The 15184-nt window shown below is 39.0% G+C and overlaps 1 protein-coding gene across 1 annotated transcript in view; it reads left to right on the top strand.

Annotated features, from left to right (window-relative positions):
* Window positions 1-13060, top strand: part of SDC2 (syndecan 2) — a 99751-nt gene extending 86691 nt beyond the window's left edge. The window contains exons 3-5 of the mRNA XM_054018032.1: window positions 6873-7006; window positions 10212-10356; window positions 11859-13060. Coding sequence (XP_053874007.1) covers window positions 6873-7006; window positions 10212-10356; window positions 11859-12022 — 443 coding nt within the window. The 3' untranslated portion in view covers window positions 12023-13060. The remainder of the gene's footprint in view (window positions 1-6872; window positions 7007-10211; window positions 10357-11858) is intronic.
* The last annotated feature ends 2124 nt before the right edge of the window (window positions 13061-15184 follow it).

Genomic DNA, 15184 nt, shown 5'->3' with positions numbered 1-15184 from the left:
TAAGTCAATGCTGTATGACAAGGACCAAAAATGCTTTGACCTTTTTGGACATAAGAGCTACTTCTTAGTGACCCTGCAGTTTAGGATTGCTAATTAGTAGGCTCTCATGGCATAGTATAATCACACCAACTACTCTAAGTTTCAGTCATTTATTGAACACCTTCTAACTGAGCATCATGAGCATTGTCAGTACATTATAGCAGAATGTCAGCTGCTAACTAGAATGTCCTTACAGGCTTCCATGGATGCTGCTGACAGTGCCACTTGTTCCATCTCCAGGCCAGTTGTCATGTGGTGGGCAAGGGGCTCCAGCTCTCTGAGTTCCGAGATCCAAAAATACAGTTGAGGACCTTCCCTTTGATGGCTTGAAACTCTTTGTGGACACGTCTCTACATACTTTGAAGGACTCTAGGGCCATCTTGCGACCTCTCAGGTTCTACATAGCCGTAAATAAACTGAGATATAGTAGATCCCAAACAGCCCAGAGATCCCACCTTGTCCAGTTCCCTGTGTTTCAAAGATGTACAGAGCCCCCAAAGGGAAAAAAAAACTAGATTCCAGAGAAAGAGAACCACCGCTATATCTGGCCTAACCACACAGCCTTCATCATAGTCAAAACACCAGTTTTGACAGGCTGGTCGAGGGTCTGAATTGTCTTTACTTTTTGGGCTTCCAGGTGCAACAGTTCTCCACCTTCCTTCTTGAGCAAATTACTACTGACAAACAGGTCTTGGAGATTATAAAATCAGGCTACTCCATTCTTTTTACCTCCCTTTGTCCACCTCACCCATTTCCCTGTCCCTCTTCAGGGACCCCTCTTATGATCACTTGTTGACACAGGAAATCAAATTCCTTCTGTGCACAGGAGCCTTAGAACCAGTTCCTGCTCAGCACAGGGAAAGGGATCTTACTCCAAGTACTTCCTGGTCCCAAAGATGAATGAAGGGTGGAGACCTGTTTTAGAGCTAAACAACTTTAAGAGCACAGAAGTTCAGGATGGTCACTCTTGCAGCTATAGTCCCTTCATTGGAACTAGGGGCTTGGTTTTCAGCCCTTGATCTGCAGGACCTGTATTTCCATATCTTGATTCACCCATCTCTGATATGATTCCTTCATTTTGTGATAGGCCAAGATCAGTTCCAATACTGGGTTCTCCCGTTTGGGTTTATCTCTGCGCTGAGAGTATTTTCGAGAGTTTGGGCAGTGGTCACTGCCTCTTTGTCCTGTGGTGATAGTCTTTACATACGTCGACAATTGGCTGATGAAGGAACAGTGTTATGACAAAGTTCTTTCAGCTATACAGGCAGCCGTGGCGCTGTTCCTCAGGCTAGGTCTCAAGCTCCATATTGAGAAGTCTATATTGGCTCCTGTGCAGAGAATAGAATCCATAGAGGCAACCCTAGATGCTATAACAGCCAGAGCCTACGTTCCCATGGACAGGTTCATGACACTATCAGATTCTGACCTCTGGATTCAAGTGAGCCCACAGACCTTCATGAGAAAATGTCTCCCAACATTTGGGGTACATGACAGCTTGCAGCTTTGTAACAAGTCATGCAAGATTATGCCTTCATTGTTTCCATGAGTGACCAAAAACAGTCTACCGAACAAACACAGTCTAGACAGACAGCTTTCATTCCCTTGTCATATGAAAGATTCCCTCAACTGGTGGAAGGATTCTTGCAACATCTGTGCAGGCATCCACTTTATTCAGCCACCCCCAACCATTACCATAACATTACCGTTATTCATTCCAGAGGTGGACCTCTTCACCACCATCACCAACAAGAAGTTTTGTTCAAGGGGGTGAAAGGGCCTTCACACACTAGAAGATGCCTTCCTTTTACCTTGGATGAAAGGACTTTTGTATACATTTCTCCCAGTGCCCCGAACATTAAACGTAGTGAACAAGATGAAAACGGACACACCCCAGGCTTCCTGCTCCCATAGAGCCCTGGTTGCAGATTTGGGGTCCAGAGGGCTAGCAGGCTTCCTGATGGAGCTGCAGACCCTGCAACGTGGGTAGGTTTCCAGTGGATATCCTGCTTGTGTTTTGGCAAAATTTTCATTGCATCTGTAATAGATTTGGCAACACATTTCACTACAACTCCTCAGCATTTTCCAACCAGCTGTAAAACCTGCCCTGTGCCAGGTTCCCTTGAAGCAGCACAAGAAGGAAACAAAGTTGACACCAAAAAATAAAGAGCCCAAAAGCCCTGGCAGCAAGAGCGGTCCATCAGCTGGTTTTAAATTAAGAATTGCTGCCTACCAAGCCCTCTTTGCAAGGTATGAGTATCTCAACTGGTAGAAAAGCTGAGTTTGCCGACAGGTTGCCTCAAGAGCCTGAGGAGTTCAAGTTCCTGATTTCTGAGGGGCAGTAGATAGCTAAGATGTGTCTGCAGTCCTCTTTAGATGCACTGTGGTCCATGGCAACCTTCGTTGTCCTGAGGAGAACGTCTTGGTATCAGGTATCCGATTTCAGAGCCCTCAAAGGGGAGGTCTTCACTCTTTTTAACTGAAAGACGGATGACTCTCTTCACTCATTGAAGGACTCCCAGGCTATTCTGCATTCACAAGAAGAATTTACAGCAACTCCTAGAAGGAAGCAGGGAAAACCTTCATGTTCTAGGCAGAGACCATCACCCGTACTTTCTACCACCAGAGGTCCACTGAGCCTCCAAAGAGATGGCAGTGCTTTCAAGAAGACCACCTCAGGCCTCTACATCAGTGACCACTTCCAAGCACCCCTTTTGTCAGGCTGGTTGAGAGTTGTGCTACTACCAGTCTACAGAACCTTCCCTCCTCCTCCCTTCCCCCCCCCCCCCCAATTTGGACACCACCTCCGTTTCTTTCAGGAAACGTAGAACTGTATAACATCAGACTGCTCGGTGCTAGAGAGAGTCTCTGTGGGAAACTTTTTAGTTTCATACCCTTCCCTCCTGCTTCCCTGTCTCTATTCAGGGTCCCCCTCTCGCAAGAGACTTTGCTTCAAGAGGTGGAATCCCTTCTTGCTTTAAGGGCAGTAGAGGAAGTTCCACTACAATATGGGAGGGATTCCCGTACAGTTTCTATTTCAACTATTTCCTAATCCCAAAGAAAAAAGGGGGATGGTGTCCTATCGTGGACTTGTGGAGACTTGATGCCTTTTTTTGTTGCTTCAGGTTCAAAATGATAACCTTTGCCTCCATAATTCCATCGTTAAGCCACAGGACTGGTTTGCAACTCTCAACTTGCAAGATACTTACTTCCATATCTCTGTCCATGCTGCTCACAGGAAGTACCTGAGGTTACTGGTGGGACAAGCACATTATCACCACACAAGGTACTACCCTTTGGAGTATCAACTACATCGAGAGTTTTCATCAAATGCCTAGTAATGGTGGTAGCTCATCTCAAAAAACAAAGGCTAATAATGTAGCAATACCTCCACAGTTGGCTGATTTGAGGAGTCACCTTAGCAAGTGGAGATTCTGGTCAGCAAATTCTCTGACTCTTCAAGTTGGGGCTGAAGATCTACACAGAGAAATCTTTTGACCCCTGTAATGCTGGGCCCGCGAAGGTGAAACAGTCAGCAAGCTGGGGGGCCTGTAAAGAAACCCTTAAGGACATATCAAAATGATATTGCAAGGTAAACGGGGCCATTCCTTGTAGATAGTCATCAAAGCCACGTTGAGTAGACTAGAATCTTTAACATATTTGCTTGTATTGTTTGAGAATCGAAGAGTAAGTGCTAAATATATCTGTTTACCTGCATTCTGTTAGAAATCTAACAATGTGATCTAATTAGTCTATAGATGCTAAATCCTGTTCCTGTCTTGTAATGCTTCATTACTATATTCTATTGACTCGGAGTTCAAAAGGGGATATCATTTATATGGAACTTGTGGTGTCAGAATATTGTCCTAATCTCTCCTGGAAGCTTGTAATTCCACATAGTAAACTACTTGTGAACTGTCTTAATAGTTTGAGTGGCTATTGTTAACTGTATTGTTTGAGAAAGAACCCATTGAATAGAGATCAAACTGTCGGTTCACTTTCATCAAAGCCCATGTGGTGGAGTTACCTGTGAGCGTCCAGCTTGCTTCAACTGTAAAGGAAACTTTGGGCCTGATCTTTTTCATCTCCGGTCATCTTAAACTTTAACGGGGAAGGTCTAAACCTTAAAATTGAGGCCTTCAGGTGTACCCTGGATCACCCTGGAATTCTCATGGAAGAACTTTAACAAACTCTATACCTGGACTCTCTATTGGATTCTAAACTTTAGAACTGATTCCAGAAAGACTTTTACAAATCAGCAACCTCACCATCTCTGCTATGAAACTGACCTAAGGACTTTACACACATTTGTATGTATATTGATCTCTTAACCGTATATAACTTTTTTCTTTTATTAATAAATCTTTGATTTTAGTTAATAAGGATTGGCTGAAAGTATGTATTTGGGTGAGATCTGAAATATTCATTGACCTAGTGCACAATGTATCCGGTCCTTTGGGATGGGTAGAAATTTAAGTATGGTGAGTAAGGTTTTTACTAACCCCTCACTGTATTATATTTGGATGTTTAGATAGGATTCAAAGGCTGGATTGCCTAAAGGGGACTGTAATTAGCTTCTGGTTAACCAGTGTGGTATTACAGAAGCTGTTTTGTTACTGGCTTGGTAAATCTAATTATAGAATAAATCACCAGTCTTGGGAATTGTCTGCCCTATTTCTTGCAGTCTGCCCTGAGTTGGCATTCTCAGCGTGACCCATCCAGGCACCATGATCACAACCCTACACATAGATTAGAGTTTATAGGGGCAGTGACAGACTCCATGACAGCCAGAGCTTACCTGTCACCAGACAGATTTAAACACATGATCATGCTCATCTGCCAGCTGCCAAATCAACCACGCATGTTGGTGAGAATTCACTAAAGTCTCTCTGGATGTGTGGCTTCCTGTACGTTCATCATGCAGCATGCCAGACTACATCTACGTTGTGTGTAAAACTGGCTGAAGTTGGTGAACTACCAAGCGGACATCATGTCGTATGCAGTATTTATGCAAGTTCCTCCCAAAGCCCTTTCCTCACTGAACTGGAAAGGATTACTATTCCCTTAATTCTCCCCACCAAGACTCTGGTGATTGATACATCTCTCCTAGAATGGGGAGCACATCCAGACCACTGTCAGGTTCCTTAGGGCATCAACCTTATTCCATTCCTATCAGGTCATAGAGAACAACTTCATTCTGTTCCTTTAGTGCACTACTCAGATGAAACCTAGGCAGACAGTGTTGTCATACTTCCTATCCATTAGGGTAGGCCTTCTGATGGCTGCTATTTCCAATCAGATGGGGGGAGGGGTAGTTGAATTTGGGAGCTTTCTCTGAGACCCAGTATTGTACTGTTAATTCAGACAAATAGTCCTCACAGGTATCCTAGCATTCATTCCATAAGTAAAACCAGGAAATATTCCTCTAGTTAAGCATGCAAGTTCACTCCTTAGGAGCACTGACAGTCTCAAGGCAAAAGAGTCATGTTTCCTATATTGAGATCTGCTAGATAGCAACTAGTAACCAAATTGTGCATATTGACCATCTAATCTTGGTCAATGTCTCTTTCTCTTGGCAGAAGTCTTCTCTGGGCATTAGTACCAGGGAGAGAGGAAGAAGATATTTTTATATAATCTACCTTGTTTTGGGTGTCCATATTTAAAGGATGATCCTGCTTCCCACCCTGGAGGCACGCTACTATGAAAATACCATCATAACAGATCTGCCGACCTTAGCACAAAGAAGATTATGAAAATACATCAATGCTTACCTGAAAAATTCCTTTCTTTTGAGTAATAAGGTCCACATATCCAGCCTATGCTGGAGACAAATGGATCATCCAGAATAGAGATGGAAATTGATATCTGAGGATTTGTGTTTGTTATCATTAGGTGGAATTTACCATATTTGTAGTAGGAATGTATTTCTCAAAGTGTATTTATCACATTCTGTAATTTAAGTAAGTAGAATTGGAATTAAATTAGCTATGGAAGTTTTCTTAACTGGCGGGACCTTCGGGGGTGGGACAGTCCCCTGCTGCCAGTGCATTACAGGCCCAGTTCTGCCCTCAAGCTGCAAGCAGGCTGAAGTACTTATTGTAATGTATCTATGGACCTTATTATTTTAAGCAGGGAAATTTTTAGGTAAATGTGGATACCTTTTCTTATTGGATGCTTTTCCCCTCTTCTTTTTCTTTACAGGATATTGTTTTCAAATATTTGACCATGCAGTCTTTTTCAGAGGAATTGTCTATGCCTTAATTAGGGTGTTTTTTTAGAATTCCCTTAACATCCTTTCACAGTGGTGATTTTAATATACTACATTGCAAGTTAGATTTTTTTTTTTAAATTCCTTCACTTTTGCTTTCCTTGAATCCAGTACCCTTGTGCTTAATTATTGTGTGAACCCGTTCCTTACAATGCTGAATCCAAATAGTTCTTGGTCATGGGATCCAAACTTCCCTATGACTTTCAGGTTGTCAGTAAGTTCATGTAATTGCCAAGAAGTCATTCTGGGATGACCTATCTTCTCATTCAAACTTTTACATCCTGTATTCTTTAGCTGTATTCTGAAAGCTCTCTTCTTTAAAAAAAAATATATATATATACCAAAATGTTTCTGCCATTTTCTGTCAGTTACCTGGCAGAAACATTTTGGTAACTACAGTGGATTGTAGCAGTTTATCTCAAACGTTTTGTGGCAAAGCAAGGTTGTTATGAATAATCATGGGCAGAACATCATTTATTTTTTGGTTGGAACTCTACTACAGTTAAAATGTAATGCGTATGAATGATTTTCATGCAGAGATTTCCTGAACATCATTGTTTTGTTTTAGGAGCTGAAGAAGATGAAGATAATACAGTGATAGCAACGTCTAGAACACTTCCAAAGATACCGTCAACTAGTGATGCGCCTAAAGCTGACACAACTACACTGAAAACACAGACCAAGATTCCTGCACAAACGAAGGTTTGTGGGCAGTTACTTTTTACTGCAGCACAGTAATACTTTTTACATGGTTTTAATCAAACATAATTCTGTATGCCTTAAAAGGTTATTTGAAAATATACTTAATGAATGGTTATGCCTATAATAATTATAAAAACCTTACCTAATATTTCTACACTCTGTTAAATCAAATGTAGAGCTGGCCATAGAGATTCTAATTCCCAGTATAGAACCAGTGTACCCACTCTAGATTTCACTTCCAAGAAGAGAGTATCGAGACCAGGACAGCACATCATCTCATGAACACATAGGTATATGTGAACATGCAATATAGTCTTAACCCTTCATTATGTCTCCAAAAGGGTTGCTAAATAAGCCATGTATTAAGCTGCCTCCCCCCACTCGCCCATAAAAAGGATAATTTTGTTTGTTTTTGTGGTATGCTTTGTGCTTTTCTCCAGGTTTCTCTTGAGAAAAATACCATCCTTAAAATTCTAACATGGTATTTTGCAATGCTTACTATGTCGTTCACTGATTCCATTGGCACGCAGATAGAAAACAGTGTAAATGACAATGTTTAAAAGAATAGTTGACAGGTATTCACATCACAGAACCACTGTTATAAGTGAGACACATGCTGACACAAGTACCAGAGATACCAGGATTGAATGCTTATGACAAGAACTGCTCCTTCGTGCTTAGAGATGGTCTTTTAGGTCAGAGACTTGTTGGCCGAGTACTCTGGGGAAGTTTGTGCTGTTGCTGACCATGCTAAACATCTGTGGCTGGGAGTCAGCTTTGGTCAATATTTTCCAAACGGGTTAGTGAATCTTGGGCCACGTCTACACTACCCGCTGGATTGGCGGGATCTATTGGGGATTGATTTATCATGTCTCGTCTATACGCGATAAAGTGATCCCCAAATCGATGCCCGTACTCCACCTCGGCAGGAGGAGTAAGCAGAGTTGACGGGGGTGCCGCGGTGGTCAACTTGCCGCCGTGAGGACGGCCAGGTAAGTCGAACTAAAATACTTCGACTTCAGCTACGCGAATAGCGTAGCTGAAGTTGCGTATCTTAGATTGATCTCCCCACCCTCCCCCCAGTGTAGACCAGCCCTTGGGTGCCTAACTTGACATATCTTGAAAAGGGTCTGATTTGCAGAGCACATGCTCTCTGTAATTCAGACTCTTTTCAAGGTATGTCTAGTCACTTTTGAGCATCTTTCCTTTTGGTTGTGAGGGCTGTCAGCCTATCAGTTTACATAAGGACTATATTTATTATTTGTATAGAGGGAGAAAAAAGTAAAATAAAATACAAAGAAGGGCATGCAAAAATAAGGTAATTAAAGCCATTTTTAATAGAAATGCTTGGGCATGCTGAATCCAGTGCTTATTAAACTATGGGGCAGAAGCTTTGAGTATGAATGTTTCTTTCAAAAAAGAGCTGATCACATACAGCTTTTAGGAAAACAGTAAAATAACCAGTTCAATTAGTTTCTGTACATTGAAAAGATTTTGCTAATGTTTGAATAGCTTATTGTATGGATAATATTTAAAAAAATATTGAAAGCAATGTGGAAAATACTCTTGGAAAGAGATAATTGCACTTAGTATTAAAATATTGACGTGGAGACTGCGTGATATAGGGAAAAGCAGGGAAGGGAGAGATGGCTCTGTGAAGGGGCTCAGAGAAGAGGACTAGAAGCTTGATCTTCCTTTATTAGCGTATTAATGTGGAATAGAGAAGACTGATTTTTATATGCTGCTGTTTCAAGTTATAGATCTATTCCAAAGACAGACTTCTAAATCTGAGGGAAAGATTAATTTGCTCCCTTATCACTCAATGAAAAGGGGATGGCTCACCCTGAAAACAGCAGAGAGCACAGTACCACTAATTATCAGGAGTTGAGGCTTGGTATTATTTGAATGCTATGAAAACAAGGTCCTCCTTAATGATTTAGTCTGTCTCCCTATATCATTGCAGAGTATTACTCATAGGTTTCTGCAGAATCACATTAGCTCAGTGGTCCATGACTAGGGCTCTTAGGTGCTATGATAATACAAGTAATAAATATATAATAATCTTGTTTGCTTTGTCAGTCTCCAGTAATGGTGACTCCACAATCTTCTTAATGAGGTCTCATTGACTGCTCACTATGATAGCGATTACTAATTTTTCCTTTTGCTTCATTTTAGATCTTTGCTGCTTTTTAAAAAATGTGCTTTGACTACTACTTCCTTCTTGCTAGCCTAAGTAATACATGAGGAACTATCATAAAGACACAGTCTTTTCTCTAGACTGTACAGACTCTGTTCTCTCTTCATAAATCACGTTTTCTACACCTTTCATCACTTGTTGCCTTTTTTGGATTCTTTTAAATTTTACTGTAAGGTGGAACCTAAAACTGCCTGTAGTATGTCAGAAGTAACTTCACAAGTGTTCTACAAAGAGAACTAATAATTCTTTGGTCTTGCATGTAAAATCTTTGATACATTTTGTTACAACATTATCACTATTATTACGCTGGGGGACTGATATTTACACACCCATGATTTGTTTATCAGCATATAATCATTTTGTGTGCTAATCTTCATGCTCTTGTTTCATACATGTGCATAATATTCTCTATCCCCATGTAAAACACATTCATCTATCTTTATTAAATCACACTGTATTGATTTCTGCCAAATTCTGTACTGTCTGTAAATCCTGCTATATTTTTACTCGACTTTCCCTGCGGTTAGCTGTCCCTCCTAACTGGCTTATCAGTGAAACTGCATTTGTTGTTGTTGTTGTTTGGTTTCATCAGAATAACCTATCCAGGGCAATGATGTATGAGAATCAAAGCAATATAGATGCTGAATGTTGATCTCGCAGTGGTGTGGCCACTGAACAGATGTAGTATTTTCATTGACTTTATTTTTTTATGTTTAGAAATTCTGTGGGCATTTAGGACTTTTCATCTTGTAATTTAACTCAATGCACTTTTACAGATGTGGAAAATATAATTGTACAGATCTCATAGGTACAGGTTTCATGTTTCAACATCATGATGATTGTATCAGTTTTATATAAATTTACTACTGCTTCCCTACTTTGTTTTTTGTGTTGGAATGTGCATGTTTAGATATGATTTTCTGACTACCTAGGTTAAAGAAGTGCCATTTAAAGTGCAGAAATGTACATTTTTGTAATGCGATCATTGCTTTTTTAAATGTACTGTAGTCACCTGAAGAAATTGATGACAAAGAGGAAATTCACAAGACTAACTCTAACGCTAACAAAAATAAGAACGACCCAGGTGATGACACTGATGTATTTACTGAGAAGCACTCAGAAAACCTCTTTCAGAGAACAGAAGTACTTGCAGGTAAGGAGCAGCTAGTTAAGGACTATTTTACAAGGTAATAGGAAAAAATGTAGAAAATACAAAGATGTTACCTGCAGAATAATCTAAACATCAAAATTCATATTGTCCCTGGGGTGTTACCCTCCGCATTGCTGTGGGGTCCCTGAGGATTATACGTTTCTGCAGAGCAGCCAATATTCCTTTGTGGAGAATTAGATGGGCTTCGTCCAGAGTTATTTAATCTACAGCCTGCCCTTTTGCGGATTATTTGCAAGGTATTCCATCTCCCAGAAGTTCAGTGCTTCCTCCTGGGGATTCTTAGTTTTCACAACCCAGGAAGAGAGAATTGCAATTTGAACTTGGGTTTCCATGATAACTTGTAGGGCAAAGATCTATGCCCAACCTGCCTGACCTTCAGTCCCTTCTCCTGGCAGGCTCTATCCCTCTTGAGTGTTGTTTGGGGGTCAGGGGAGATGATGTCATGGAGGAAGCCGCAACCTCTCTTTCCACTGAGAAGCAGGGATGTCTGTGTATGGAGGGTCATCTCCATGTGTGGACCAGGGAGACACAAGCTGTCCCCTCATTTTGTGTAGCTTGTAGCAGAGCAGCACCAGATAGCGTCACACTGGTATAGCTGTGCTGTTTTTCTTATAATCGGCACTGATTTCCAGGAATTTATAACTGTGAAATCCTCCTATCCATTGAAATTTGGCATCCAAACTGTTCTCAAAGTGCATTTATTTTTGTGGCGTATCCCAAAAAGGGGATGATGTTTGAGCCGTAGAAGTGAGCTCAAGCCACAAAATTCTGAATCTGAATTTCCCTGAAGCTCAAGGGGTTTGGATAAAAGAGAACTAGCATTGACATAGCATATCCAGTGGAAATACTCAGATTTGATAAGTGTCGTTTGAATTGTTAGCTTGTGCACACTGGCAAATACATGACAAATGAAATGTCCTCATTTTTTGGGCTACATGAAAGGGATACAAGGTTTATCATCAGGAAATGTATTTTAGGCTTAGGTCATGGAGTAACAGACTGAAGGAGATGTGGCATGAATCAATTTCTTCCTTGGTAAAACAGAATAGTAATCAAGAGTAAATTATATGTAATTTTAATGTTAGAAAAGTTACTTCCCTTTGTTAAAAGTAAGTTCAGAAGCAGCTAAGATTTTATTGTTATATTTGATCATGTTGTTGATATGTTCTGGGAGCATTATTGACTTTTTGTTAACTAAAAATATTACTACTTTGAGCTGTACTTTTTAATTTCTTTAGAATTATGGGCCATATTGTTTCTTTGACTTTTAAACAAAACTCTTTACTGAAATGTTTTTCTGTTTAAAAATCTATTTACAATGATTTCATAAAAAAGCCAATCAAGATAATCATTTAATTGGAGACAGTTTTTTAAATTTTAAAAGGATAGCAAATGACTAGTAAATATTTTGTGTACCGGAAAACAAATGTGGAGCTATGGGTCTTATTTTGGCATATTGTGAATGTTTGTTCATTTTATTGCAGCTGTTATTGCTGGTGGAGTTATTGGCTTTCTCTTCGCAATTTTCCTTATCTTGCTGTTGGTATATCGCATGAGGAAGAAGGATGAAGGCAGCTACGACCTTGGTGAACGTAAACCATCCAGTGCTGCCTATCAAAAGGCACCTACTAAGGAGTTTTATGCATAAAATTCCTACTTAGTGTCTCTATTTATGAGATCACTGAACTCTTTTAAATAAAGCTTTTGCATAGAATAATGAAGATCTTTTTTCTTTAAAGAGCCATTATGGCACCTTTATGATAAAATCCCATTGTATTTAAAACTTTTCATGTATTCCTTTAAAAAAATGTAAAATTAAAACTTAACTTTTGCCGTGTTCTGTGAATAACAGTGGTAAAGCATTATTTTATAAAACCATTGATGTTCACTGAATCATTTTAAAAACTTTATGCATAAATATAAAATAATGAAAATGATTGTTTTATCCTATGGCTCAATGAAAGTTGTTTAATTTTTGTCAGCATGTCTCAGATCTTACAAGTTAGTTTTTATTTCATTAATTTATCTGTTTCCAAAAAAATGCCTTTTTGTAGTTGTCATGGTGCAATTTGTCTTCGGATAATTCAGATAACAGTAATTTTTAGTGTAAATGTAATTTTTCAGCTATGTAAACTTTAATCTCCACTTTGTATAAATTTGTGTCCAAATAGCAATTTTACACTTTGCATTGTTTCTCAATGTAACTGTAGCTTCAGTGAAATTTGTAACAGCAAATTAATGTGTAAAATTGGATTATTACTACAAACTGTATAGTCATATCCTTACTAAACAAATCTTTAAGGAAGATTTGAAGTAAGCTACTGACAAGCCTAAGCAAACCCAAAGACTCTAACAGTATTCTGAGAAGTTGCTGCAGATTTCTATGGCCACTGTATTTGTTAATTTCTTGCAATTTGAAGTTACAAGTAGAGGTTTAAATATCAATTTTTGTTCTTAAAAATACATTTAAGTTGTAAACGTCTTTTAAAGCCTTTGAAGTGCCTATGATTCTATGTAACTCGTCGCAGACTGGTGTTAATGAATATATAACAGTAAAAGAAAATGTTGGTATTTTATAAGCACAGACAATTCTAATGGTAACTTTTGTAGTCTTACATGGATAGACATAAATTGTAATTTGGGAACATAAACACTACTGAATAAATCATGTGGCCTAATACTGAAATTTCATAGTCATATACTTTTGTACTTTTTTCATCTTATTCCTACTTGGTTATGTTTAATATCACAAATTATGTCTATTAAATCTTGGAGGATGTTCTTTGGAAACCAAGACCAAGAAAAGCTATTGATGAGGCTCATGCTTTGAACAGAGATTCAGAAGTGGCACGCTCAATGTTTCTTTGTGTACATGCTTGGAACTTGCCTGTTAATTATGAGGATTTCAGTCTTTGCATTATATACAATGGCAGCATTGGCACAGACATATACTTTCTGCAAATTTAATTTCAGGTTGTAAAACTCAAAGGACTACACAGAATTTCATTTATTATGGATATAATTTCTTTATTCATTCTTCTATTCCACCTTTGGAGGACCTCCGCTTGATTCAACTCAGACTCCAGAAGGAGAATTGAGAAGTGGAATATCTTTATATGAGAAGACAGACGTATTCCAAGTAGAAGAGAAAAGGCTCTGTTGGTTAGGATCCAAATAGCTTTGCAACAGATAGACATATGGAGATGACAACAGCATGCTTGCCTACGTTAGGCTCCGTCCTCAGGTCTGTTAATTTCTTCTTTTCTGATTTCTTAATTTCAAAACTAGGTGGGCAGAAGATTGAACTGAACTACTTCTCACAAGTATATATCTTTGTATATACATATCCAGAGAAAAGAATCACATAACTTATATTTGCTGCTGCCCCAAGTTCAGTGGTCATTTAGGAAAAATTAAAATTACTCTGCACTATAATAGTTGCTTTTTAACTACTTACACTTCCTGGCAGATTTTCTGAAGCCATATGTCTTCACTAATTAAAAACAGGGTAAATATTTAACAGGTATATCTCATTGTGCAATATTTAGTGAAATTCAATTCATAAAATAATTGCTTGAAATAACTGTGCCAAGAAAAGGAAATTTCAGGCAAATGCTGTGCCACTGCTGTAAAATAAAATATTTGTTAAAGTGCCAAAATAAAGTCTCTCATGCCTAAACTAATATTTCATTTGTATAGTCTGGCATCCAGTCTTCTCCACGCCCATATTACTTACGGTAGATTGAGTTTTCTTAAAGGTGCAATAAATGCTATTTAGTTTAGTTGTAAACATTAAATGCATGACAAGTTGTCTACTTTTTCTTCCCGAGCAGATCATTATCAGACTGCTTGAATAACCAACCTTTTCACTTGTGAATTTCAGATCCTATGCTTTCCAGCTACTGTAAATATTGTATACAGCATTTTAGCATATATAATATAGATGTTCATTATTTTTGTTAAAATTGTTCTACACAAGTTCTCTATTATTATGCATATCTCAAATTTGTTTACAACCAGCAGCAATGACTAGTTCCTGGTCCTATTTGAGTTTTCTTCTTTTCCCTAGACATCACCCCTTCAAACACATCCCATAATATGCAGCGGAATTTGGAAAGCTTTAACTGTGTGGGCATTTTAATAGAGCCCCAAACCCTCCTGAAATGTCATTTGTTTAACAAAGCAATCTGCAGTGGGAATGAAAGTAACAACATTATTTATTGCCTTGAGTCACAATCTGACCTTTCCTCCTTTCCACTGCCAATGCCAACACTGTGCTATTAGAACAAAATTCTAGCAAAGCTCTCATCTTGATTACAAACATCAGTTTAGTTTTCATTCATAAATCTAGAGATCAGGCTTCTGTCAACATCATCTGTTTTCTAGCAATGGTATTAAAAAGGAAATTGGCATCTGTGCACAATTTCAGTCTTCTCTTAGGCCGAAATTTCCAAGTGTCTTCAGTTTGCTGCCCTTTGTTCTCCTCCTGGATGTGTTCTAGCACTGGAGCCAGCACTCTGGCTACTAATGAATGTTGCTTGGCAGCTGCTAGACTCAGATGCCAAGCTATGGAACACTTCCCCTAACCCCACACCACCCTCTCCAGAAGTGGCATCTATATATATGGGTTGGCTTCTTAGGCCTTTTGGCTAGCCTCCACTAGTGCTTTTGTAGCAACTGTGAAACTCCTTAGAAATCTGATACAGCATTTCCTTGTGACTGATAAATTATAGTATTTGTCTCAGTGCAGTTTTATTGTGACTCAATATTGACGATAAACATTTTGCTTCCTCCTTATATTTTTGCAAAT

The sequence above is a fragment of the Malaclemys terrapin genome, chromosome 2 (genome assembly GCF_027887155.1).
Source record: "Malaclemys terrapin pileata isolate rMalTer1 chromosome 2, rMalTer1.hap1, whole genome shotgun sequence".
Classification (NCBI taxonomy): domain Eukaryota; kingdom Metazoa; phylum Chordata; order Testudines; family Emydidae; genus Malaclemys; species Malaclemys terrapin.
This window is presented reverse-complemented; position numbering and strand designations above follow the sequence as displayed.